We start from the raw sequence: 26,946 nt of genomic DNA, 5'->3' as shown, positions 1-26,946 counted from the left end.
AGGCATCAGCAACCACATTTGCCTTACCAGGATGGTAGTGCACTTGAAGGTTGTAGTCTTTGATTAATTCAAGCCATCTTCGTTGACGCATGTTCAACTCGGGTTGAGTAAAGATGTACTTGAGACTTTTATGGTCAGTATAGATGTTGCACACATTACCCAGCAAGTAATGTCTCCAAATCTTCAGGGCATAAACAACCGCGGCTAGCTCTAAGTCATGGGTAGGATAATTGATTTCATGCTTTCAAAGCTGGCGCGAAGTATAAGCAATTACTCAGCCTTCCTGCATAAGAACACACCCCAAACCGGTGCCACATGCATCACAGTAGACATCAAAAGGCTTCTCGATGTCAGGTTGTGCCAATACAGGAGCAGAGGTTAGTAGGGTCCGCAAAGTGTGGAAAGCCTCTTCACACTTTGGAGTCCACACAAACTTCTTATCTTTTTGAAGTAGTCGAGTCATGGGCTTGGCGATTTTTGAGAAATCCAGGATAAAGCGACGATAGTAGCCAGCCAAACCCAGGAAGCTTTGGACTTTTGTGACCGTAGTAGGTGCCTTCCACTCAAGGACTTCTTGCACCTTAGTAGGGTCAACTGAAATTCCATCTCCAGATAACACATGACCTAGAAAAGGTATCAATCTTGTTCAACCAGAATTTGCACTTGCTGAACTTAGCATAAAGCTGGTTGTCACGTAACCGAGTTAAAACAATTCTTAGATGTTCAACATGCTCTTCTTCATTCTGAGAATATACAAGGATATCATCAATGAACACAACGACGAACTTGTCCAGTTCTGGCATGAATACTGAATTCATTAGGTACATAAAGTGTGCCGAAGCATTTGTCAACCCAAAGGACATGACAAGGTATTCGAACAAGCCATATCGAGTAGAGAAAGCTGTCTTAGGTATATCTTTAGGATGAATTTTGATCTGATGGTAACCAGACCTCAAATCGATCTTGGAGAATACCTTAGCTTTGGAGAGCTGATCAAACAGAATATCGATGCGAGAAAGAGGGTATCTGTTCTTGATAGTCACAGCATTAAGGGGGCGATAATCCACGCACATGCGCAGAGACTCGTCCTTCTTCTTCACAAAGATAGCTGGACAACCCCAAGGAGAAGAACTAGGCTGAATCAAACCTTTCTTTAATATCTCATTTAACTGACTCTTTAGCTCAGCCAACTCATTGGGTGGCATTCTATAGGGCCTTCGAGAAATAGGAGCCGTACCTGGAATGAGTTCTATCTTGAATTCTACATCGTGGTCCGGAGGTAATCCTGGCAAGTCATCAGGGAAGACATCTGGAAACTCATAGACAACCGGTATATCTTCAATGGCTTTGGCTAGGGTAGCATTGGCTGTATTGTGGATAGAGATATCATGAGGTAACTGCACTAGAAAACCCTTTTTATCCACAGGATCTCTCAACATTACCACACGGGTTGATGTATCGATCAACACTCCATTCTCGCTCATCCACTTCATTCCTAGGATTACATCGATTCCTACCCCTGATAGAACTACAAGATCCATAAGGAACTCTTGATCCCCAATCTCAATCCTTACATCTTTAACTACTTGGTTAGTCAGGATATTATTTCCAGCAGCACTAATACAATAACCACCCTTGACAATTGTAATCACATTCATCTTATGCTTAGATGCAAAAGTAGAACTCATAAAGGAATGCGAAGCACCTAAATCAAAGAGCACAACTGCAGGGTGATCATTAGCAAGGAACTTACCAGCGGTGACCACTTCACCAGCAGGAATTTCTTCCACAGTAGTGTAGTGAACACGCCCCTAACGGACGTTTCCCTGAGCATTCTGCTTGGAAGGATAGGGACACTCATTAGCCCAGTGACTAGGCTGGTTACAGTTCCAGCATGGCCTGTTTGCTGGTGGGACATTGGAGCTGCCCTGCCCAGAGGTATTCTTTGGCAAGGAAATTGTGTACCCCTTGCGGAAACCGGTTTTAGCTTAGTTCTTCTTCTGAGGTGGGTGGTACCGGACATTAGCATTGGGTGGACGATACTAGGTCTTGGATACCACTGGTGCTTTGGACTGAGAAGCACCTGCCTCAAAGTTTCTTTTATGGTTTTTGGAAGCAGCATATACCTTATCATTATTCTCCTGAGTCAGGGTGTCACTGATAAACTCATTGAAGGTGACACACTTGCAGTTGCCCATCGACTTCATCAGTTTAGGGGAAAGCCCCCTCTTGAAGCTAGCTATTTTCTTAGCATCAGTATCCACAAACTTGGGAGCATACCTTGCCAGGTTGTTGAATGCCTGGAGGTATTCATTAAGACTCTTGTTGCCTTGGGTTAACTTCATAAACTTGGTATGCTTAATGGCCATGAGACTAGGAGGGATAAAATGTCCCCTGAAAGCTACCTAGAACTAGTCCCAAACTATCTCAATGTTAGCAGGGAAGGTGGTCCTGTGATGGGTCCACCAGATGCCTGCAGGGCCTTAGAGCTGGTGTCCTACATACGAGGCCTTCATGCCTTCTATCAAACAGAGCAATCCAAACCTTTGCTCTATCGTGCTCAACCATTCATCAGCTTGTAATGGTTCTTCTGCCTCATGAAAGATAGGAGGCTTTGTGTCCATAAAGTCCTTAAAGCTGCTGTACTGGTTTGGCTCGGGTCCCTGGTGGACATGTCGATCATCACGGTTAGCCATATGGCGCATAGCCTCAGCTAGCATGCGCTGACTTTCAACAACTGTCTGCATTAGCTTAGCTGGTGTGGGCGGTGGAGGAGGTGGTTGTTCCTCATCTCCCATGCTACGACCGCGACGAAGGTTATAAGCCATCTGCAAAAGGTATAGTCAATGAGCACTGACAATGTGGAAACTTTTGTAGATGAATTGTATAATTATGCCAAACTGATTCCATTGGAGAGAATGCATTTATATAATCAACAGAGGCACAATCATTCATCACAATCACACAACTCATCAAGCGCATCAATTGACACAGTAATGCCATGAACTTAACCAACAACGAGATCCATAGACCGCAAAGACAGAATTCATCAAAGGCTCACATACGTGGAGCATAACACGTTTGATAGGTTACATCCAAGCCATAACAGTTCCAAACTGACATCAAAGATAACTTAAGGTTCGATATTACATCTCAACGATTAACTTGATACAAAGCTACTCGTTCATGCATGAGGATCAACAAAAGACTAGCTCTTGCGCATTAGCTAAGTAGTAAGCTAAACTACGCATCGTCCTCGGAGTCAGTGTCGAAGATCTCTCCTCCATCTTCATCACTAGCAGGCTCTAACTCCTCATCTTCCTCCTCTTTAGGTGGAACGTCCTCAGGTCCATTGACCTCAATGTCATCATCACCTTCAGCCATGATGACACCAGAGCCCATCTCATCCTCATCATTAGGTGGCAGGAGAGGGTGAAGTTGATTGTGTAACAGGTGAACCTCCTCATGGAGATTGTCATTGTACTCTTCGGCGACTGCCAACTGCTGCTCTAGCTCCACCTGTCGCGCTCTCAACACATTCTCTTCGTGCCAGGCTTCATTCCATTGGTTCATCACATGAATCAACATACGTTCATAGTTGCAGTGAGCAACTGTCAACCTCTGGACCTCCAGGGTCTCTTGGTCCTGTTCCTGTGTTACTTGCTCTAAACGGTGCTGAGCCACATTCCTCTCAGCAGTCACCCGAGGCAGTTCTGTCCTCAGCCTCTCCGCCTCAGTAGGCTCAGGACGGGGCTCATGAGGAGCTAAACGGTGACGAGGCGCCCTACCTCTAGCGGACTTGCGAGCAGTGAGTTTCGTGCGTGCCATCTGTAGCAAAAAGTTGCAACGTAAGGGGAGAATCATTTAAGGGATACAAAATTTAATTAGTCGAGACCATCAATTTTAAAGGAGGGAGTAATGCAAAAATGCTATGTATGCTTGAACATGATGCATGCACGATCCATACGTCCTCACAAACCTAGAAAAATTTAAAGGCTAGCAAAATATACGGTGGCATACATACGCTCTCTCATACACGGTAGCTAGTCGATCTACAACGATACGTTGTTAGTGTACCTATAGAAAAATTCATTTCAGCCCAATAATTTCCCAAAAAGGCATGTAAACTAAATACTTTCATACATACATCCCCAGATGCATATACTCTAGTATCACAGCTACCCGTCAGAGATACCCATATTTAAGTACTCTCATAGATACATGATTGAACATGTAAGTATGCGAGCAACCACAACTACTCTCCCCTAGACCGACGGTTGGACGGTCATGCTCTCACAACTCCCACTTACCAGAGCGTAGAGGTATTTTGATCCATACATTACCACCCAAACGGATGTCATCCATACAATAGCACGCCGTATGGACAACGAAACAGAAACAAGTAGGAACCCCCAAGTTAGTACTTTAATAAGCCACCTAAGAGTCCTTATTTGGGCATAAGGGATACGACCACTAGCAATACTTAGTATTTAATTTAGGATTTTCGCAAATACTTTTGTTTTAAATACACAAATGACATGTTTAGTGTCGAATCTTGCTCTGATGCCAGCTATAACAGAACCAACCAAATCATAAGAACGTAAGTACAAAAACAATCACCAAAGCGATCAAATTTCTGTACTTAAGCTCCCATAATCCCGGTAGTCCGGAAATCACGAAAGATTTCAACCAACTCTTGACATACAAACCAAGACCGTAGTGATTCAACACAACATATCATTTGTTACAACATTTCATAAGTAGCATTCGGATTACATCCATCAGAGTTCAAATAAATATTACAAACCAAGTTTGAATTTGCGGAAGCAACATAGTTTAGTACATAACTTCATAGTTTCAAATACATTGCCAGATCTGAGTCATGTCCCATAAAAGCATCATCAGGTACAAGAACTAGTAGAGACCGTGCCCAATGGTCTAGTCTTCATCCCCAGCCGGGAGGAGGCAGTACTTGCAGCAACCAAAGTAGAACTGGTCATCTACAACAGGTAGGAGATAAACCCTGAGTACAAGAAGGTACTCAGCTAGACTTACCCATCAAAACCAGAAATAATAGACACCAAGGGTCATGCAAGGCTTATGAGGTGGGCTAGCTTGACACCATTACATAAAAGAGCTTATGATTATAGTAACCAATTTAAACTTAGCATCAAGCTTATCATCATTTACCTGTCCACTAGATTAGCACCTGTACTAGAGCACTCACTTATTAGGAGCAAACAATATTAACCATAGTAGGTATAATAAGGCTGTCATCATCATATCATCATTTCTGAACCATTAGGTTATTTAGTGTATCTACTTTGGAGATAAGCCCGTCAAGTTCTCACTAACCGGGAGAGACGGCGACTCGAATCGAATTACAACTCAGCTGAGGGGGTATTCCTAACTCTCACCCTGGCATACTTAGCAAGGGTAGCCGTGGGTCACCTTTGGAACATCTCAGGAACCAAATTCGCGGGTTTGATCAGCGCCAGCACTCTTAGGGATTACCCTTCTGCCAGGACGATCAGGACTTTTAAATCACCTGCCCTTGGACTCACGCCTATGGCTCCCTTCCGAGGCGCACTTTATACTTATCGACTCCCGGCCTGAGGTGAGCTACTCGGCTTCGCGGTCGGTCTTCGGACACAGCCAACTAAGAGAGAGGCATGCGTTCAACATGAACAGGAAAGGCTCCAAGATTTAGTCCTTAATCGACATAGACGGAGTCACTGCAAACCGGCAAGCCTCTGTCCGGTCTTCATTTCAAATTAAGACTGGTTCTTTTCCACGATAGCAAATATAGCCAACCGTGCCATATGTATCTTCCTATATCTCACAGGTGACAGGAAATCACCTGACTTCTACCGTGTTTAAGCAGGGCTAAGCACTACACAAGCCTGAGCTATATAGGATTCAGGGTAACAATATCTGGACAAGGATGGGATAACCAATGCAGCAAGTGTTTGCATCCAACACCTAAACTTAATGCAACAATATATATATGTAATAATACTATAACTGCATTTCGGAAATTAGGAGGCTTAATATGCTCTGGGACTTGCCTTTCACAAAGTTGCATGGACGGTGATCCGGGCACTCAACGGCGACCTCGTCTGGCACTTCTCCTGAAGGCTGCACCTCCTGAACCTCCGGTGTCGGCTGCTGCTGCTCGCTCGGTTCCTCGAATTCCAGCAATGTCACACCCTCTGGTACACCTATTGCATGCCGATGCACAAGATAAATATCATGAATGCATAAGGAATGACATGATGCTCATGATGAACGAAGCACAGTAAGTGTTTAACGAAAACATCACTGGACACTCGTTTACCGATTAAGAATAGCTCTATTCAATCACTTTAAAACATGTATCTACTTAACTTGAAGAACGAGATTAACTTACCTAACTTGCATAACCTAAGATAAAGATGCTCATCTTCAGTTAAAGGCCTAACACCTAGGAACATTACCACAAACTTAAAAATAGTAAAGGCATACTTAAAACAACAGTTAAAGTTTCATATGCACACGGGTAGTTCCTTAATTCAATCATAACCAGAGTTCTATAAATCCAAATGACTTGTATGAGGACATTCTGGAAAGCTTATGAAATTCTCTACAAATCATTTGTAAACATCAAAGCAGAATTCTTACATTAACCAATTTGAATTCTAGTAAACCTAGAATCTATCTAGAAATGACAGGGTTACTAAATTAATTATTTAATGATGATGCAAAAGCATAATTGGACCAAACCAAGTTTACCAACATGTTTTGCATACCAGAGAAACATTAGAAAGTATAGTGCCAACTTCTAAATAAATTATTTAATATCCTTTTCTAATTTATTTAGTTAATTAGGTAATTAAAGCAATATATAGTACAACTATTCAGAAAAATCTACAAAAATTACAGTAGCTATCTCATGCTTCACATAGACTACCATAAAAATTTCAAAGTCATTGGGCAAGCAGAACTTGCTGTATTCAAAATAACAAGTGGCATGTCTATTTTTAGCATAATTAGGAAACCCTATTGAAAAGTGTCAAGCAATAGATTTCTTATTTTTCCTAGTATCATTCTAGCATAAGAATAGCACTCACCAATTTTTACCCTAACTGGATCTATAGAAAAATTATGAAAATTCGCACAAGATCCACCCATGCAAACAAGATAATTTTCTATCTCCTACATACAGTGTCCAAAATGTATGAAAATTTAACTACAAGCTATTCATGATATGAGCAGTACACCATAAAAATTTCATGCCATTTGGAGCTACATAGAAAAAGATATAATTATCCCTATTTCCTCCATGATTAAAAGAGATAAATAGAAACTCCCATTTTCATAACAGAACATGGCACAAATCATATTTTTAATATAAACTAGACAATATCATGAACTCAACAAAATTGGAACCACATCATTTGAAGCTACCAACTAGGAGATACATATTTTTGAATATATACACAAATCTGTGAAAAGAATAAAACCAAAACAAATTTGAAACCCTACTCTACTTGCTGGGCCGGCCCGAACAGATCCGGCGGCCCACAGCACATGCGCACGCGATGCCAGCGTGGCCCAGAACGCGGCGCGGCCCACGCTGGCTCCCGCCTTGACTCAGCGACTGACGACGGGACCCCACGCGACAGAGAAACACACAGGGGAACAGAGGAAGACGACGGTGTAGCTCGTCGCCGGTGACCTCTCCAGTGAGTCCAGTAGTACTACGACGTTCTCCTCACCAATGCGCATCTAGCGGTGCCATCAATTTTGGCTATCACCGCAGCAAGAGGGGGTGGTGATGACCATGGCGGCGCACGACCACGGCATGGCCAGCTCCGGCGAGACGACTACGTCTCGGCCCTAACGGGTGACTCTACGAGCTTCGGTAGCGTTCACCGGACCTAGTGCAAGGGATAGAAGAGACGACAAGGGACGCGATGACAGTTTGCCGCGTGGAGCGCCAACTCCAACGAGTCCCGACATGGCGGCGGTGGAAGAACTAGCGATTTCGCCCTTACCAAGGCTCAAGTGGACCGACTGAATGGTGGAGGGGGTAGAGGGGATCACGGCGAGGCTCTAGGCGAACTGGGCAATGCGTTCTTGCGATGGCGCATGAGCGAGGTGATGGCGGAGGCTCGGCCAGCAATGGAGGGCGGCTGTGGCTCAGCGCTGCGCGCGGTGAAGGCGAAGGAGAAGCGAATGGAGCAGGCGAGTGCGTCGGGCAGGCGCTGGCCTTCTTCTGGAGCGCGGATGTGCGATGTGGTGGCGTTGACAGAGCATGAGCACCATGCAGTGAGTGGCTCCAGCGCCGGTCGGCCACGATGGCTCTGACCGTTTTCTAAAATTTCAGATTCAGAGAACAACGACGATGACTGACAGGCGAACTTAACCGTGATGGATCTCTTAAACCGTGACGATTTAGTGAAAGTAATGTATACAAAAGTTGCAAAGCTATAGTAGGGCTACAACTTTGTTTTAGAAACCTACAGCTAATTCACCCTGTATCCTGAGTTGTATCAAGCCAAAGGTGGCTCAATCAAACTGAAAATGGATTATGACTTAGCAATTTTTCCAAGTGTGAAATCAGCATGGAATTCTGACTTGTGGGCCATGTTTGAGCATGTTCTATCCATTTTCATGAGATGATCATAAAACAACTTTTGTTCCTTGATAAATTAGCTACAACTTTGGTAAAGAGTGCACAACCATGCAAGGTCTCTAAGCTGGTCTTTTGAATCAGTCAAACAGTGGCACTCTAAGGGTCAATTCAAGTCAAACCTCTCCCAAAGGGCAATTTTGTCATTTTGATCTACATGAACAATGTCCAAACAATTACCCTAAGTGTAGTTAAGGTGTATTAGACCATGATCAACCACTTTACACAATTGTTATACCAATTTCTAATTATCACATGTGATGAAGCATAAAACAATCAATTCACTCAATTGTTGCAATTTCATGTTTCCCATGTTTCATTACTTTTGTTGCAAGCTTAACTTGCCACATTCCTACCATGTTGCCATGTTTCAAGGTATGAGAAACTCATGTGCATTCACATGTTGCGCTACTACCATTCATAAGCAATCAAGTATGAAACAAACAGAATTTGCGAATGTTGCATATGTATGTTTCAGTGACAATGGCATGATGACATAGATGATGCATATGTTTATGAAATGAAATGCAATTATGTGGAAGCCAAACACCTAGGGTGTTACAGCGGCCGGCATGGAGACGCTCAAGCACTCCATCCGGGCCCTCGACATGGGCATGGGTCGGCCGCGTGGAACATGGCCACCTCTGTCTCGAGCGCACGAAAGTCGACCACCCTCGTTCCCGTAGCCGTCTCCTTCCTCGCGTTCCTTTCATCCGTACGCCACCGCCGCGGCCGCCTGCCTTGCACCGTCAATAGTGCCTCAGTCCAGATCGAGCCTCCCTCTTCCTAGATCGGGTTCTACAGTCGTCGCCGCCGCCGCATCCGTCACCTTCACTCTTCGTGCACTCTCTCTCCCCCTCTCTGTCTGCGATGACTGGGTGGGCTACCACCACCGCCGCCCTACGCAAGGTGCCCAGGCCTTCTCCGATCTCTTCTTCGGTGAAGAGTGCCCACCAGGTATTCCCATCCTTCTTATTTTCCCTGTTTCCTGTGCGAAACCGAGTTCCCAAACTCACCTGAAGCTATTTGGCCATTTTATGCTTACTAACTTCTAACTAGATCCACCCCTGCTTGATGCCAAACAGCCCTATCTCTTTATGATCCAAAAAATTGTCACAATCCAGCCTTTTGCAATCTACAAGCTGCTCACAATCAAAATCTTATCTTAAACAAGCAGACGCTGATAGGGCGTGCTGGCCGGTGGATGACGATGGCGGGCGGCGGGGGACTGAACCAGTCTTCATCGAGGGGGTAGCTGCCGGCCCCAAGAGCTGCTTGACGATCTCTGTAGGTATTTCCCTAACCCCCAAACCCCATCTCTCAAGTTCTTTTTGGATTTGCTTAGATCAATCTAGAGTAAATCAATCTGAGTTGAATCACCTCTGCAGCCGGTTCATTCTGAATGTGCCCAAGGAGGAGCTGGTCAGCTAGAGTCGTCTGAGCGGATCCTATTCCTACTAGAGCAGGCGCACTGGTTCTACGAGGACAACTCCGTCGAGCACAACCCTAGCCTCAAGTCCCTCTCCTTCAAGGACTTCACCTCCCTTAGTAAGCCTGCCTGTGCATGGATGCATATGAGATTATGGTTGGATTGGTCGCTGACGCCAGTTCCGTTGCGTTGATACGGTGGATTGGATTGGTGGTGTGTGCAGTGTTCAAGAGCTACACTGCTCTCAGGCCCTACATCGTGCACCTAGATGATATCTACAAGGACTTCAACAACTACAAGTTCCGTGTCCCCGTGTCCGGCGCCATCATCCTAGATGACACTTATGAGAGGGTAATTTACTATTTTTTTGCCCCAATCTATTGCATTTTAGGAGTTACCTGATTGGGATTTGTGAATTAGGAGTCTAAATGTAGGTTGCACCAATAGCATTTTCCTTACATTTGAAATCGGTAGGCATACATTATCCTCTGATTTATAGTTGGCCTTATATATTGAAGGAAAAACTGTGACTTCTGATGCTAGGATGTGGTGTTTTCATTGCAAATCTCCTATATATTTTCTTACCCATACAATTTCACACGCTATTCTGCAATAAAATTATAAACATACATGAATTCTAGATTTTTTTCCCTGACCCTTTGGAGCTCAATTTTGTTTGGGTGGGGGTGGGCTGGGGTTGTGTTGCTTCTCAAGACCAAATAACTTCTTCCCCTTCAGTATTGCTAATGGCATGACTCCTGTTCGATAGAGTTAGTACAGGTGCTTCTTCTGCATACATTACAGAAGAAGAAAGAGCTAATACAGATGCTAAAGAATGCTTGGTCATCTATAAGTTGTCACATTTCACTCAGAAAAATATATCTTCTGAATGTTATGGGTACAGTTTACGAAGAGTCTGTTATATGCAGTTCTGATCCCTGTTTGCGTTTTTCTGTCTGAGCGTCTTTGCAAGGTTCTGGAGTATATAAATGAAGTGCATTCCTTATGTGGAGTCCTTGGAATCAATTTTGGAAGTACTGTACATGAAGTTCATCCCAGTTTACATCAGAATGGTATTGAGCAGTCAAGAAATATCGGTAATAGCACACTGGAGGGCCTTGCTACTACAATTTATAAACTAAAAGCAGAACGAAAGTCTAGAATCCACAAGGTCTTCCCTAGGTTCCTTTCTCTTCGTTTTAAGTTATTATCAATTGCTAATAACACATTTCCAAATGATCCATTACTGACAGATGAGAGAGACAATGGAATCATTATGTCAGCTTTGGAAGAAAAGAGACAATTTAGTAAAGTAATGAGCATTCCCATATTACCTGAGGAGGGAATCACATCACCTGGAGTTCTCTCCCAAGACACAATTGAGAAGGTTTTACCTCTTTGCTGTTGTTTGGGACTTTAAACTTTGTTCACAGCCTACTGTAATCATTCAGATTTTCATTTATCATCCAGATGGAGGCTGAGGTTGAGAGGTTAACAAAACTAAGAACCAGCAGACTAAAGGAAATTGTTATGAAAAGGAGGGCAGAATTAGAAGAGATCTGCCAAAATGCACACATAGAACCTTATGTCAGCACAGCCCCTGAACAAACTGATGCTTTGATCGATTCTGGTTGTTCTTTTTGCATCCTGCTCTGCTGCTATATTCACATGGATGCAGCGTGTGTACATGACCACAAGATCACATAAACGAAAGATCAGGACTTCGGTTAGGTTCTCGCGTGTCATTTTGCATGGAAGGAATTGACGGCTTGATTTCTCCTTTCAGGTTTAATCGCAGAGAGGTCAGCACAAATCTCAGAGATGGGAATGCTGGCAAATGTAAATTCAGTTCTGACATTGAACTAGAAAATTTATGTTCAGGATGCCTGCCTTTTTTTTATCATGACCTTGTGGTTCGGTTTAGCCTCAGATTCCCAGGTTCCATCACCTAGATTGGCTTTATGAAGCCTGGATTGAGCACTAAAACTGACAATATGTGTCATGTTCAAGCAATGTTACATGCCAATGGCGTTGCAGTCAAGGAAAACTCCATTTGCGGAGTGTCAGAACAATTCCATGTGAGTAGTTGCAGCACCATCTCTTCATGGTTGTATGGAGGGACCCTGATTTCAATGCCTTTGGTCTCAAGGTTCAAACATGGTGTCCCTGTTGGTCTGTGCATATTTTGAGTTCATACCAAACATTGCTAACCGATTCTTTTGCAGGACCCAATGGCCCAACGAATTGCTATGTTGATGCTGATCTTTCTATATACTCCTTCATATGGTTAGCCCCTTTCACTTCTCAAGTTCGTGCTATGAATTTTAGTATTTTTTGTGTGTTAAGGTTGTGATAGAGTCCCAACTGCATGCGGTCCTAATAAATTGGTGGATGAACCAAGCGTGAAACATCAAAGCAAAAAATAAAAACAAAAATACTTAGGTGTGCACGAGGATTACATTGAAAAGTACGTTTCCAAGCATAGGTCCATAATCCTATCACCATGTCTAAACTGATTTACATGACAACACCGGTACAATGTCTCATGTAGTACATGAATTATATGCAAAACTTACTACAACTTAGCTTCATCATGTCACCATGTTCGTTTCAGTACTCGCCGGTAATCTCATATTTTTAGTATTGATCTATCCTTGCGTACTGAGAAATGCTATGTGCCATTATTTTTGATGGGGCAGTACGTTGTTTACTTGCTATTAATATTTTTAGGATTTACCTGTATCCAACTATCCAACAGCGAAGGATATAGATTCTTACAGCCTTACAGGGTTTTCAGATGAATCATCTTTTGCAGACTGCAACAAATACCCATGAGGCTATGGCGGTCGTGTCGTCACCAGGTGCTAAGCTGAACAACACTTAGAACTGATGAAGATCACTACTTTTCGTCTTTGTCCTACAAGCATGTGTACTGCTTTTGTTTTCCCTTCCCATTTTAGCTTTAGTCAGTGCTTCCGTAGAGGCTTCCAGTTGTTCAGTGTTCATAGCTAACAGACCTAGAGATTGCTGAATTCTATATATAATGATACTCCTGTTAGCGAGTAAAAACAATATACAAAGGAGCTGCTCATAGAGCACGCGGTTAAGCCCCAAGGGTGGGAGTTGGCCCGGCAGGGATCGATCCCTGATTCCTACAATGGCTTCCAAAGAAGGCTGGGTCATGTGGTCCTTTGAAAAGCTAAAGTAAAAACAATATATCTGATCAAGTTTGGTGATTTATCATTGATTCAAAAATCGATGGATATATGTTTGGTGCTAATTCTTCAACATTTTCTGCAACGAACAGGTTAAGGATCGATCTTACAGTTGGGAGGTATACATTTTGCATACTGATCAAACTGCAGTACAATTTTTTTTAAAAAAAAACTTACAGGATCTTAATTAAGTTAGATGAGTAGAAAGCGGGATGCAAATTGAAAGCAAATTTAACTGGAACAGTTTTTCCTTCTTTTGTAATTTTGGTTCTTATAGAGTTTTATTGTACACAGTATGCCAAGATAACTCTCCTCCTTTGGATGATAAATTGATTGATTTATTCGTCTTTGCTGAAAAGTGTCGTGTGAAGTTTGAACATGAATCATTGCCCTACTACTCATCATAAGAGGAAATAATTAACTACTCACAAAGTTCTCTTGAGAGTTGAGATACTTTTTGTTTGGCAATATGAGCTCCCATGTAAGATATGCTCGGTACACAATAAGCAGATACGTATTTTAAACGAAAACAATAAGCACATACTTGATCTCCTCCATTAGGTGACAGATTAATTTATTATTATTTCCTAAGATGTTTCATGCAATAGTTCTCCTCCATTAGGTAATACGTATTTTACAACATTGAGACCAACCTTCCATACCAACACGATGAGAAAACATATTAGACATATGAGCCATATTTCTCAGGATTTTTCCTATACTAAACACATTACCCGCAGCGGAGTGCGGGCAGCAATGGCTAGTCACCTATGAAAGATGGCCTGGATTGTGAAGCACTGAGCCAGAGCTAGCACTAGCAATATCGGTTAGCACCTGATTATACGTGAGAAGTTTAGTCACCTACTACAAGTTTAAAGTTGATGCTACTTGGGTATCTCAGATAAAGGAGTTGAATCCGTCTTCATCCCTTAGATCTAAGGGAATCAGACCATTTATTACAGAAGCTTAAACTAATGAAAACCATGTTTAACTTAAAACTCAATTATAACATTATTTGGCAATCCAAAGGAAGCAAAGAAAAGCACAGTCGCCGCTCTTCTAGCTCTTGACACACTTGGTGATATGTTCTTTGTTGTCATCACATAGTTGTAGCTGCGCCCAATGTCATGACCAGTGCGTTCCTATGAACAAGACCAGTAAAAAAGTTTTAGGTTGACATTTGTCAAAAACAACTTCCTTTCGTGTAAGCCATATTGACTAACAAATGGTTGCACCTCCTATTAACAACAAAGAATTGTTTGTCCGATGTCCTTGTTTCTACCATCTATGAAAAAGGTCAATAACATCCAAAGGTGGTCTTATGCCAAAAACAACGATATATTCCCATGCCAAAGAAACTTTAGATAAAGGCAATCAAAAAACAAGTGTTGAATTGTTTCATTCTGGGAACATAAGTGCCGGGGTTGTAATCCCGGGGTATCTCAAGGCACCGATTAGTTAACAGGCCAAGCGGCTCACAACATATCAGCTAGCGAAAGCCCGAACGACTAAGGCCCAGCTAAGCCAAGCGAACCAAGCCAGACGCTAAGGCTGAGATCAGCCACGACCCCTCCTTCGTGCCTTAGCCACACGGCGCTGGAAAGGCGCACGACCTCCCCCCGTCATGACCCCTGGAAGGAATGGGGAGAGGTCGAGCCTAGCCAAGCGTGCCTGCTCTAACAAGAACAGGCACGCCGCACTGACCCCGCAAGGACCGAGGGGATAATAGTCACCTCAGTCCGGTCAGACGTCATCCCTGTGCCACGCCGCACAGACAAGACAATACCACCCAAAAGCGGTGACGACAGGTACGATGACCACCGGCCAGATACGGCCCGACGAGATGAGAGTACAATCCTGCCCACCACAGATCAGATCCATGACGAGGGCCTTGACTTAGAGGCCATCCAGGCTGGCTGGAAGCACGACCCCAACGATAGGGATCGTGCCCTCCCCCCCCCCCCCCCCTCCCCGCTCCTCAAGACAACGAGGCGATCAACGTCCTGTGGGCGGCCACCAACTCTCGTACGATGCCCTAGGGAACCAGGAGACGATGACAAAGACCACGGCGGGGACCACGTCGCACAGGACGGCTGGCGAGCTACCATCACGCCTATAGTGCTGCCACATCCGGCGTAGTAGCACCACGTCATGCCATGCCACGACATGGGCACAAGACCATTACGACAGCTACGTCCGGACGTGCTCCACAAGATGCCGTGGCTTGCAAGCCAAGTTAGCTAGGCCCTACCTCAGGCTCACGACCCTTCGGTCAGGAGAACCTATTGCTTTGTATGCGCCCTGACCCCAAACTCTATATAAGGGCAGTCAGGGCACCCATCTCGACAGATTCTGAATCCTCTATCATTTCATTTGTTCTCCATAGTAGTCGGGCTCCTGAAGCTTTCCTTCGGGCAGTTCTTCTACCTCTTCCAGCATTTTTGCACCGTATATCGTAAGAACTTCAGAGCATTCAAGCGAGGAACACACACTCGATCAACTCTGAGACTGGACGTGGGGCTCCAGCCTGAACCAGTATAAATCCTCGTGTCTTTTGATGCTACCATCGTTTTCCTAGAGCAACGCGGCAATCATATAAATTTACTAGTCCGGTTTATAAAATGCTAACAATAAGGCATAAGATGTATTCCCATGCTAAGCTTTGATTGCTAAGTTATCTTTGGTTAGTAATTAACCCCTGGTTTTAGGAGCCATAGAAATAATCTTTATTTTAGAGGCAGCTTCACACGCCAAAAATCCATAATAACTTTGATCCCGTGTTTGACAAGGTGTCGATACATAGTGTGAATGAACCATTAGGTTTGAACGCCAAAAGAATGTATCCCTCTTATCATATAACTAATGTTGGCAACTTTTGATACAAAGGCAATTCCACTCTAGCATCTTATTTCCTAGTAATGCCCTTCTAAACGAAACATTAAGAGGCACTGTACTAAAAGTGTGTGCAATCGTAGCATGCTTTTGGCGAAGAATATTAAAAAGATTTGGATGCTACTTTGGTATTTAGCAGTAAAAACTTACCTTTCTACCTCCAATGAGCCCATGAGTTGAGGTATGGCTAAGGCCCTGTTTGAACCCTCTATAGAAAAAAATCCTACAATTCTAGATTCTCATCCAGACAGGCTAGGTTTTATAAGGATTTTAACTGGCAGATTTTTGAATCTCGGAACCCAATAAAACTGTTGAGATTTTTGAATCTCGGAATCCAAACGGTGCCTAACCTATCCCACATTCCCACCAAACAAATATGTCGGTTTCGGGATGCATTGCCTTGCAAGTATGTCATAAGAAAACGCCATGATGTCGTCAATGGCGGTTGGAGATATTTATTGTGTACTCGTTTCGACTTTCGACCATGCAACACACGTTGCGTTGTTGACCGAAGAAACTCTGATCCTTTCTGTTCAAGCAAGATGTGCTGCCTGCTACTCTATATATACATACACGCACACACATACCCAAAACCCCTGCCTGCGCGCCTGAACCAGCTGTTCTCCCTATCCTGTCTTGTGACACAAGGACGACTCGACGCCGCAAGTTTTCCGATCAGCGCATGGAGCGAATCGGCCGCGCCGCCGATGCGGTCCTCGCCTTCGCAGGCCTGACCGCCGTAACCCTGACGTCCGGCGTGTCCGCTTACAGAGCCGCAGCTGCAGGGGACGTCGGCTCCGCGGCGTTCGTGGGCGCCAGCTACACCACGCTGCTGCTTCTCTTCCGCAGCCTCCGCGCCTACGAGCGGTTGCCACCGCCCGCCGGGGCGGCCGACCTCGGCGGAAGGAGGCGTCGGCTAAAACGCGAGGTCTGGGCGCTCTGCACGCTGCTCACCGTGTTGTTCACGTGGAAAGTGGCCGCGGCGATGCCCTCCTTGCCCGTCGCCGCGGCCGTGTGGGCGATGGCGGTGGTCACCGCGGTTGGCGGTTTTCTGGCCTTGTTTCGTCATCCGTGACGTCGGCGAACGTAAAGCGATGTGCACCGCCATGGATGATGTAAGTTTAGCTGCTTCGTGACCGATGAGTCTTGTGAGCTATTTAGGCTTGAAACTCCGTGTGGTAAGACCGTAAGAGATCAAGTTACCTTACCCCTCAGTCTTAATTTATGTCGGCTTATATTTTGATCAGATTTTGCTAAATAGCAAACCCTAACATCATACATTAATAAGCAGCTGTGGCGATATTTACTTCCTTGCTGGTTAACGGGAAAGTGATGATATGATTACTTGGGCCATTTTGGTATGCCAGGGAGCTTAGAGACTTTTCCCTATGTGCCATTATAAAAGATTGTAATCCCCTGTGTGCCCCTGAAAAAATTCAGCGGTCTTCAGCGCCACTACTCCAACTTTTTCGTGTCATCCATGCCACTTCCGTCAGTTTGGGCTCTAACGCCGTTAAACTGCAGGTGTGAAAAGACGAAAATGCCCTTAAGTTCAAATATGTTATTAATTTTTTTTTAGCATCTTAACGACTTCAAATGAAAAAACTCAAAACTAGAAAGTTGTAGATCTCGTCGAGATCTATAATGTTCATATAATTTTTTTTTTCATTTAATTTCGCAAAAAAAATATGATTTGATATGATTAATATATCTTAGAAAAATCATATTATTTTTTTTGCGAAATTAAATGAAAAAAAAATTTATATGAAAATTATAGATCTCGACGAGATCTACAACTTTTTAGTTTTGAGTTTTTTCATTTGAAGTCGTTAAGATGCTAAAAAAAATTAATAACATATTTGAACTTAAGGGCATTTTCGTCTTTTCACTCCTGCAGTTTAACGGCGTTAGAGCCCAAACTGACGGAAGTGGCATGAATGACACGAAAAAGTTGGAGTAGTGGCGCTGAAGACCGCTGAATTTTTTCAGAGGCACACAGAGGATTACGATCTTTTATAATGGCACACAGGGAAAAGTCTCCTTATAATTTTGAATTTATAGCAAAAGTCTTGCCTGTTCTTTCAAACAAACCGCACTAATTTAAAGTGCATAAATCCTGCAGGGTCACACAAAAAAAAATCTTCAAAGGGTTTCAAACGATGGAGAGGCTGATCATTATACATGATACATGCGACCTTGAAGAATTATTCTGTCGTCGTTTCTCGTTTGTCGTGGCACGTACTGCTGGCTTGGAACGTCATATCATAATTCAAGCCATGTAAGATGTGGGTGTGGTGGAGTAGATTGCAGGGTTTGTCTTGTGTAAAATAAAGCCAGGCGAATGAATCGTGTGATTTAGACCATATACTGTAAACACATTATCATAAAATCGTGTGTATTGTATATTTTTGTAAGTGTTTGAATAACAAGTACGAATTGGGTCGAAAACCTAAGAAAATGTTCTTTTAATTTATTGCAATCCTGTTGTAGTTTTGCACATATTTTTGTGCCAAAACAAATAAAACGTTAGAGCACGTACAACGCCTGTCCTCTTCTTGTCTCTTCGACGTCAGTTTTGCAAAAAACCACCTTGACTTAGCTGAGAGACGAGCGCCCCGTCGCCTCGGCCATGTCCCGTAACAGCGATGTACAGCCTCATCTCCAAGAGTCTAGAGTCATATAACACACGAATTAGTGTATTACAAAATTTGTATATTTTGTTGGCCACCACCGAAATTCGTGAAATTTTGGCAAAATTTTGCCTAGATTTTGAACCCTGGTCACAAAAATCATTTAGATTCCCAATATTTAAAATTCAAAATTTAGAATTATCAAACAACTCGGATGTTGACATGATCTATACCAAAGTTATAGTTCTCAATACGATCTACAACTTTGTAATTAGCAAGTTTTTTTACTGAAGTTATTTAGATTTCTTAGATATTTGTTTTATGTTCTCATATTTCAAAATTTAGAATTATCAAATGACTTCGGACGTTGACATGATCTCTACCGAAGTTTTAGTTGTCAGTCCAATCTACAACTTGGTTACTTGAATTTGTTCACTAGAAATTTTAAATTAGAAAATGACAGAACCACCTTAAAACCACTTTTGACCTGAGGAGGGAGATAATTTAAACTGTTTTGAAAGTTAAAGGAGGCAATTGTTTTGCAAATTGAGGACAAAATTTGGAGTAACACAACAATTCGAGAAAGTAAAAAGGATTTTTTTCATGGTCAAATCTAGCATCAATCTTTCGGTCCAACTAGTCGGACTAGAGCACAGTACACCCCTGATCACCTAAAACTACTGCTCCCTCCAATTTCATTGTCGTTTTGAGGTTGTTTTAAGTCAAATATTTTAAACTTAATAACTACAAATAAATTCTTTTGGATTGAGTTTGAAAATATGAAAGTGATGTAAGTAGATTCATCTTAAAATGTAGTTTTATAAAAGTATATATTGACTATATTTTATAAATACTTTATAGCAACAAGTAATGGTCAAAGTTGTTTTTTGGAGCTCGTATCGCTGTCCAAAACGACATACTTTAAGAAATCGGAGGAAGTACACGTATACGGTTGTATAAGCTTTACTTTTCATATATATTTCAAGCATTGGACTTAAGAGTTAGACAACAACAGACAATTCCGCAATCGGCTTAATGACAATTAAGAGCATCTCCAACAGTACGTATAGAAAACAATAATTGTAATAATCTAATTTTGCAATCTTTCCAACAATTATTCGAATATCATCATCAACGGTTTTTAAGAATTTGCTCTAAAATATCAAAAACAGGTCCACTTCAAGATTTTATACCATTGTTGGTGCCACACCGACATTGCCACCGGCTATCTCAAGGCTGACAATCTCAGGCACCTAACTCATACCTAAAATCTCCAAAACAGTTTTCGTTGCATGTTCTACCAGTATTGTCAGACCTGAAAACATTAATCGAAGATCCAATTCCGGTGAACCTCCAAGTCGGTGGCAGCGGACAACCCCGCATCAACGGACCGTTGCCCGGCTCCCCAACTCATAATCAAAACCTACAAAACGGAATCTCTATTGCCTGCTCTACTTCTAAATATCCTCAGAAATAAATAGGTGGTTGAAGGATGGCTGTCTTAGGCAACCTCCCTCTTATTTATAAAGGCTATTACACATTCCAAAAAATATCCTTAGGATCAAATAATGTAAACCACTTAGATATCAGGAGCAAAATGGTCCAAGTTGTTTTCCGATCACTAACCCTTCATGAAGTCACTTTGCCTCGATGCAAGCTCTGCATTAATGCCATGTGGCACCCTATCATCCCTAGGATTTGAAGGGTCCAAACCTGAGAACTACTCCTCCCATGGTTTTGGCAAACTCTCCAAGGCCGTGTTAGCCGAAACGCATCCCCTCCAATATCAACGTGTGTCCTCTATGTCCTCGGCCCGACGACCCACCAAGTGTCCGTGACGTCTCGCCTTGACTTGCATGTCCAACCTCAACCTTGATTTCAGTTAACTTTGTCTTCATCCATCTCGCATGTGCTCTTGCTCGTCGCCATGCCAAATGCTAAGCATCCTTGGTCCGTCGTTCGGCCTCTTGGTCCCTTAGTCAAGTTTTCATATTCGGTCTTCACCGTCCGTGGTCCATCAACTAAAACCCCTTGCTTGACCTTCTCTAATGGCGTCAACCATCCCAATATACTCAACACCTTCATATTCACAAACTAAGAAATGTGTTGCACAACACACAAATTCGATACCCTGGTTAGTCCAAATCACGCTAGAACCAACCCAACTAAAACTCAATCATCCCGCCACAGCCATGATAGTCACTCACCATGGATGACATAGGAACATATATATCCATCGTGTCTTCTCAAGATAAACATTTTTGTTAATTTTCCTTGTGCCTAATATCTTTTAAGTATACGAAAAAAGTAGATTGATAACTTTGACATTTATATTAAGAAGCGTTCATTTTTAGTTTCACCCCATCTCATGAAATTCTTAGGACCGGCACTAGGAATATCATGTGAACCAATATTGCAGTCATGTGCTGGTGCTGCCCACAGCCCACTTCGCGGACCCAAAGCATTTTCCCTCTCTGTAGCAATGACAAGGCAAATGCGCTGAGGCCTCAGATAGCGATCGCAACAACACAAAGCGCTCTCTGGCTCTCTGCACTCTGATCGCAAAGACAAGGCCAAAGCGTTCCGTCCTACGATGGTGATTGCTACTCAAAGCGCTCTCTGCAATCTGATCGCGACGACAACGCCAAAGCGTTCCGCCCTTTGATAGTAACTGCAACTCATAGCGCTCTCCGAATGACCGCGCGCGTGCTCATGCTGCTGGGCGTAGCCACCATCTTCTCAGGCTCAGAGAACCGCGCGGCCAGTGCGATGCAGCAGGCCTTCGTTGGCCTCCTCCTCTGGCCGCTCGGCGTGTCACGTGTGTCTCCTCGTCCTCGCGCCAGTGGCAGCAGGACGGTTCCTGCAAGACGCATTGGCCGTCGCCACCGCATTGGCCATCGCCATCCTAAAGCACCTCCTTGCTCTGTGCAACTAGCTCCACCATGCAGTGGTGAAATTTTCGTATTTTGATCTCTTTTGAAAATAATTTCTAGAAAAATACCAACGCCAAAACAATTTCTGAAAATAGATCATTTTTAGGCGTCTTAGCACATGACGCCGAGATATGAGGCTCGGCGTCGTGTCACTCCACGCCGAGGTACTGCCACGTCACGGGAGACCGGGGTCGTCGTCGCCACGTTGGCGCGTGGGTCCGAGACGTCGGCGTCGTGTCAGCCGACGCCAAGTACCCAACATCGGCGCGGTCGGACTCAGCGCCGAGCTCTGGCCCCATCCGGAGCGCGGCCCAGGCGGCCCAACAAAGCACGGTGGCCCAGCAGCTCGGCGTTGGGTCACTTAACGCCGAGCCTCCAGACCTCGGCGTGATCTGACTCAACGCCGAGGTCTGCACCCTTTAGGCCGCGCCGAGGCCCCCTTCTTCTTCCCTCCCCTCCTCCATTCCCCCACGGCTCCCAAATCCCCCACGGCCCCCACGAAACTCTAACCTCCAAAATCGACCCCCGGTGCCCGGATCTCGTCTCCCGAAGCTTCCTCGAGGTAATGGTCCCTCCCCTCCTCCATTCTATCCGCGTAGATATGCTTACATTGTCCCTAATCATTTGGAATCATGGTTGTTTGGTGATTTGGTATATTTGTGTTTGTATTTGCAAAATGTATGGCTTAGGATGATTGAGTGCATTGTTGTTTAACTGTTATATGTGATGAACATGTTAGGTTAGTTTGGTTTCTAGTTATTTTGGTCATTAGGGTTATTTGTTTATTGTAGGTGTCATTAGGGTTAGTTATTTGTTGGTCATTAGGGTTACTATGTATTTTATTAATTTGTTGGTCATTACATTTGAATTTGTTATGACCAAGGCGTTTTCTTCGTAACGTTAGGATGCCAAGGCGTGGTAAAGCTCGTATTCCAAGGTAATCCCAATGTTTATTCATTATCTGTGCAACAAATAGAAAACCCTAGGTTTAGGTTTGGTTCTCCGTTAATATGACTAAATTCTTTCAATTGTAGCTATGGTCGCCAGAGGGCAAATCCCTACGACCTAAAGCCTCTCCCTGAAGGTGTTCCTCGACCAATGTGCTTTTGTGGTGATCCTTGCAAGGTAGACATCTCTGAAGATGAGGAAACATATAGGCAGAGGTACTGGATGTGTCCCAATTATGCATGGGAACCTACAAAGCAACAACGCCGTGCATCATTTGTGAGGAATTTTTATTTTGTTAATTAATTTTCTTGTGATATTAAGTATTGCTTATTTATTTGTTTTGTAACAATTTGTTTTTCTTGCAGACCGTTCCACCACTGTGTGACTTTGAGCAGTGGATTGACACTGAGATCAAGGAGTCGGACAAGCAGCGTCTAGAAGGCCTGAAGGAGTGGGATGCGGAGGTTAAGGAGAGGTTTGAGCAGAGACGCAGACTGGAGGCTATAGAAAAGGAGCATAAGGAAGAGGAGGAAAGGAGGCGTGTTGCTGTGTACCGGGCGGAGAGGGAGAAGAAGATTGAGCGTGTGCGCCGAGCGAAGGCAGCGATGGAGGAGAATCCCGATGCCGAGAGGAAGGGAAAGTGGCCTCGTTGCACTCAGTAGGTATTTGGTTCATTCACGAGCGATGTCGTGTAGCCCTAGACTTTTTTTACTATGTTGTAATGCACTCTGCTTTTATTTCAGATGAACTTATTCCCTAGAATTTTTTTATTACGTTGTAATGCACTATGATTTTATTTCAGATGGTCTTATGCCATGTACTTCGTTAACTATCCGAAGACTGTAGTGGTACTGTTTGTATCACTGAAAAGACTACTTGTGTTGTTGCAGTCACTGAAAGGGCTACAAGTACTGTTGCAGTCACTGAAAGGGGTACTAGTCTATTTGAAAACTCACTGAAAAGCCTAGATTCGTTTACTGTTGTATCTGTAGACGCAATGAATTAATATCAGAGTGATGTACTGCATTTAGATGTAGTGACAAAACATAGGTGTAGCCTTTTCAGATGAAATGACCAGTCATGGTTGTAGGCTTTTCAGATGAAGCATCTAGCCTTTTCAGATTCAATAAATGAGTAGGCACACATATTTTTTGTCACGTAGCATTCATGGTGAACCTGCCTTCATATCTATATAGTGCTCCATGTCTTGCTCCACATCCACACAACTTGTTTTCTAGTTTAGTTTTAGCAAATGTCGAGCGGAGGTTCCTCGAGTGGAAAGGGTTTAGGTGGAGGGAGAGGAAAGGGGGTGAGGAAGGGACCTCCGATTGTGTGGGAGGGTTCTCTAGGTCCTGATTCTTTTGAAGAAGCAATAGAGGAATTTCCTTTAGAGAGGAAGAGTGACTTCACCCGTGAGAGACCTCTTAGATCATACGATAAGCGCATTGAAGATTGGCCAAAATGCCGTGTCGCAGAACCGACCAATTTATAAGAATACAAGTACAATGGCAATCCGCAAGCGGTCGCACTGTCATACTTGAATCCATATAAACCCGGTAGTCCGTCGAGTACCACGACAGGTCTCGATAAACGATTTACAACAACCAAGATCGTACAGGATTCAACATACATGCCACATATTACATACGGTTCGTAGATACTTTTCATCATCAGAGTACGAATAAAAAGTTATTACAAACTGAGTTTGGTAAACAAAGCGGAAGCAAATAAGTTCGAAGATAAAGTTTCCAACATAGTTTGATACAGTGCCAAACCAGATCACGGTCCACAAAAGCAAAGATAGGAATTACTAAAGAAGCCTGCCCAAGGCTTACTCCTCATCCACAGCGGGATAGAAGCAACTCTTGCAATAACCATGATACACAGTGCCATCTGCAACAATGGGAAAATAAATCCTGAGTACGAGAAGATACTCAGCTAGACTTACCCGTCATGAACCAGAAATAAAATGACTCCAAGGATTATGCAAGGCTGTATAAGTGGACGTAACTTGACAATATTTTGCGAAAAAGGCAATTAACCGTTGTACAATTGTGATTCTTTTATCAAGTTAATTGTAACTATCCATTTCTAGATTAGCAACTATCCTATGCCAAACATGTGGTATATTATTTAGAATCATACAATAGTAACCATAGCAGGTATTGTAATTCCATATTTATTTGAACCGTCATGTTTCATAATATAGTTGCTACGATGTTGGGACTAGCCAAGTTTCTTACTATCCGGGAGAGACGGCGATTCGAATCGATTTCAACCAGCTGGGAATTTATTCCTAACACAAACCCAGATCTATCAGCCATGATAGTCTTAGGTCACCTTTGGTACAACTCAGGTACACATTTCGCGGGTCCGTACCGCGCCGCACAATCTGGAACACCAGATGCCAGGATGCTCAGGCCAAGCCTGCCCTTGGGCTCAGTCTGATCGTTCCCCGGAAGGAGCGCACAACAGAACGGTTCCCGGCCTAAGTTGAATTACTCGGCTTCGCGGTCAGAACGAGTTATCCGGCCAGCTAAGTGAGAGGCATGCGTTCAATCTTGTCAGAAGCGCCAACAACGGTATGGTCCTTAATCGACACAGACGGGGATAAGTCCACACCCAAGACCTCCATGCCTTGTTGCTTCCCTATCGACCTCCCGTCCGGTCTCAATTTACTTTTACCACATGGTTCTGTTCCACGATAGCAGATATAGCCAACCGTGCTCCGGTATCCACCTATCTCTCGCAGGTGACAGGACATCACCCGACTTCTACCGGTCTAAGCATGGCTAAGCATATATATTCGATCCTGGACCTATACCGGTTAAAGGTGTAATATTTGGACAAGGAATGTACATGCATCAAGTGGTTTCATTCAACTCTTATAACCTAATGCATCAATCATAAATACGTAAGTAAACATTTGTGAATTACTGGGAGACTTATAATGCTCCGGGGCTTGCCTCGCAGAAAGGAAGTAGGGCGATGGTCAGGACACTCCGGAAGCTCTTCAGGGTTCTGCTCCACGCCTTCGGGAGCAGGGGCTTGCGGATTCTCCTGCGGGTTTCCTTCCTCTGCTTCTTCGAATTCCAGCAACGTGATCTCTTCCTCCGATCCTAGATGCATGAGTATGATATGAGTATTACGAATGCATAATGTTAACAAGTGCATCGCGTTGTTTGAGTAGGTGCATATCTCTTCTCGATTACTACTTAACTATTTCTACAATGCATCGACTACACCACAAACAGTAGCTACTTGTTTCACTCATAACTGGAGTTCTACAAATCCAAAAACAGTGATTCTAGACTTTCTGGAAAGCTTATTAAATTCTCTACAACTTTGTTATTAACCATTTTTATAGTCTACACTTGTTTCAACATGTAACTCATTACACTCTAGAATCAGTCCGGAAATGACTTAACATGCAATATAAAGTAATAACACTTCTACTTTAGGTAATTATTCAAAATTTGACAACCTAGAACCTACCAACAGTTTCAGCATACCAAATACAGTTAAGATGATATAATGGTGAAGCCCAAACTATTTATTAAATTGCCTTTATTATTTTATTTAGATATCTAGGTTAAATAATAAATATATATCAAATGTGCTTAATAAATTCTCAAAATTTTACAGAGTCTTACTAATGCTATCAAAGGACTACTATAAAAATTTCATGTCATTTTACTAAGTAGAACATCCTATACAAAAATGATAAGGAAGCAAGGCTTGAAATAGCATAAATGGAAAATCCTATTGAAAAGTGTCAAGAAATAGATTTCTTATTTTTCCTAACATCCATATGGTACTAGTATCACTTCCAACAAATTTCAGGAATTTTGGACTCATAATTAATTTATAAAAATTCATGCAAGGATTAACTATTTAACAAAAGAAAAATCTATAACTATAGATCTACACATGCACTGGTCCTCAAATTTTTACCCAAGCTCATGTATGACAAGAATAGCCTACCACAAAAAATTCATAATTTTTGGAGCACAGGAACTTTAGATATAAAATAAACAAATTTGAATGCATTCAAAAGCACATTTCAAATCCTTATTTAAATCTCCAGAAATTTCTACTGTTGAAGCCAAGAACATATTTTTACTAAATACTATACTTCCTAAGCAACACAATCATATTTATTTCACAATTTTTGGAGCTACCAAACTGAAGAAACAAATTTCACAAAATAAATCAAAAACTGGAT

The 26,946-nt window shown here is 43.1% G+C and overlaps 2 protein-coding genes across 2 annotated transcripts; both read left to right on the top strand.

Annotated features, from left to right (window-relative positions):
- The first annotated feature begins 16,812 nt into the window (after nt 1-16,812).
- Nucleotides 16,813-17,521, top strand: LOC136529925 (uncharacterized). The gene has a single exon (XM_066522973.1). It carries the CDS (start codon nt 16,893-16,895, stop codon nt 17,283-17,285), a length of 393 nt encoding a protein of 130 aa, XP_066379070.1. The 5' UTR covers nt 16,813-16,892; the 3' UTR covers nt 17,286-17,521.
- Nucleotides 17,522-22,678: 5,157 nt separating this feature from the next.
- LOC136526424 (uncharacterized) lies at nt 22,679-23,468 on the top strand. The gene is made up of 4 exons (XM_066519092.1): nt 22,679-22,710; nt 22,808-22,997; nt 23,087-23,307; nt 23,465-23,468. The coding sequence occupies exons 1-4, from the start codon at nt 22,679-22,681 to the stop codon at nt 23,466-23,468; spliced, it is 447 nt and encodes a 148-aa protein (XP_066375189.1).
- Nucleotides 23,469-26,946: the final 3,478 nt, after the last annotated feature.

Source organism: Miscanthus floridulus, chromosome 19 (assembly GCF_019320115.1).
Source record: "Miscanthus floridulus cultivar M001 chromosome 19, ASM1932011v1, whole genome shotgun sequence".
Taxonomy (NCBI): Eukaryota; Viridiplantae; Streptophyta; class Magnoliopsida; order Poales; family Poaceae; genus Miscanthus; species Miscanthus floridulus.
This window is presented reverse-complemented; position numbering and strand designations above follow the sequence as displayed.

Bases quoted from the DNA above. Each gene is read 5' to 3' on its own strand.
- LOC136526424 (XM_066519092.1), top strand. From the start codon at position 22,679: ATGCCAAGGCGTGGTAAAGCTCGTATTCCAAG. The intron at 22,711-22,807 runs GTAATCCCAATG...TTTCAATTGTAG, and splicing joins GGTAAAGCTCGTATTCCAAG to CTATGGTCGCCAGAGGGCAA. The intron at 22,998-23,086 runs GTGAGGAATTTT...TTTTTCTTGCAG, and splicing joins AACAACGCCGTGCATCATTT to ACCGTTCCACCACTGTGTGA.
- LOC136529925 (XM_066522973.1), top strand. From the start codon at position 16,893: ATGGAGCGAATCGGCCGCGCCGCCGATGCGGTCCTCGCCTTCGCAGGC.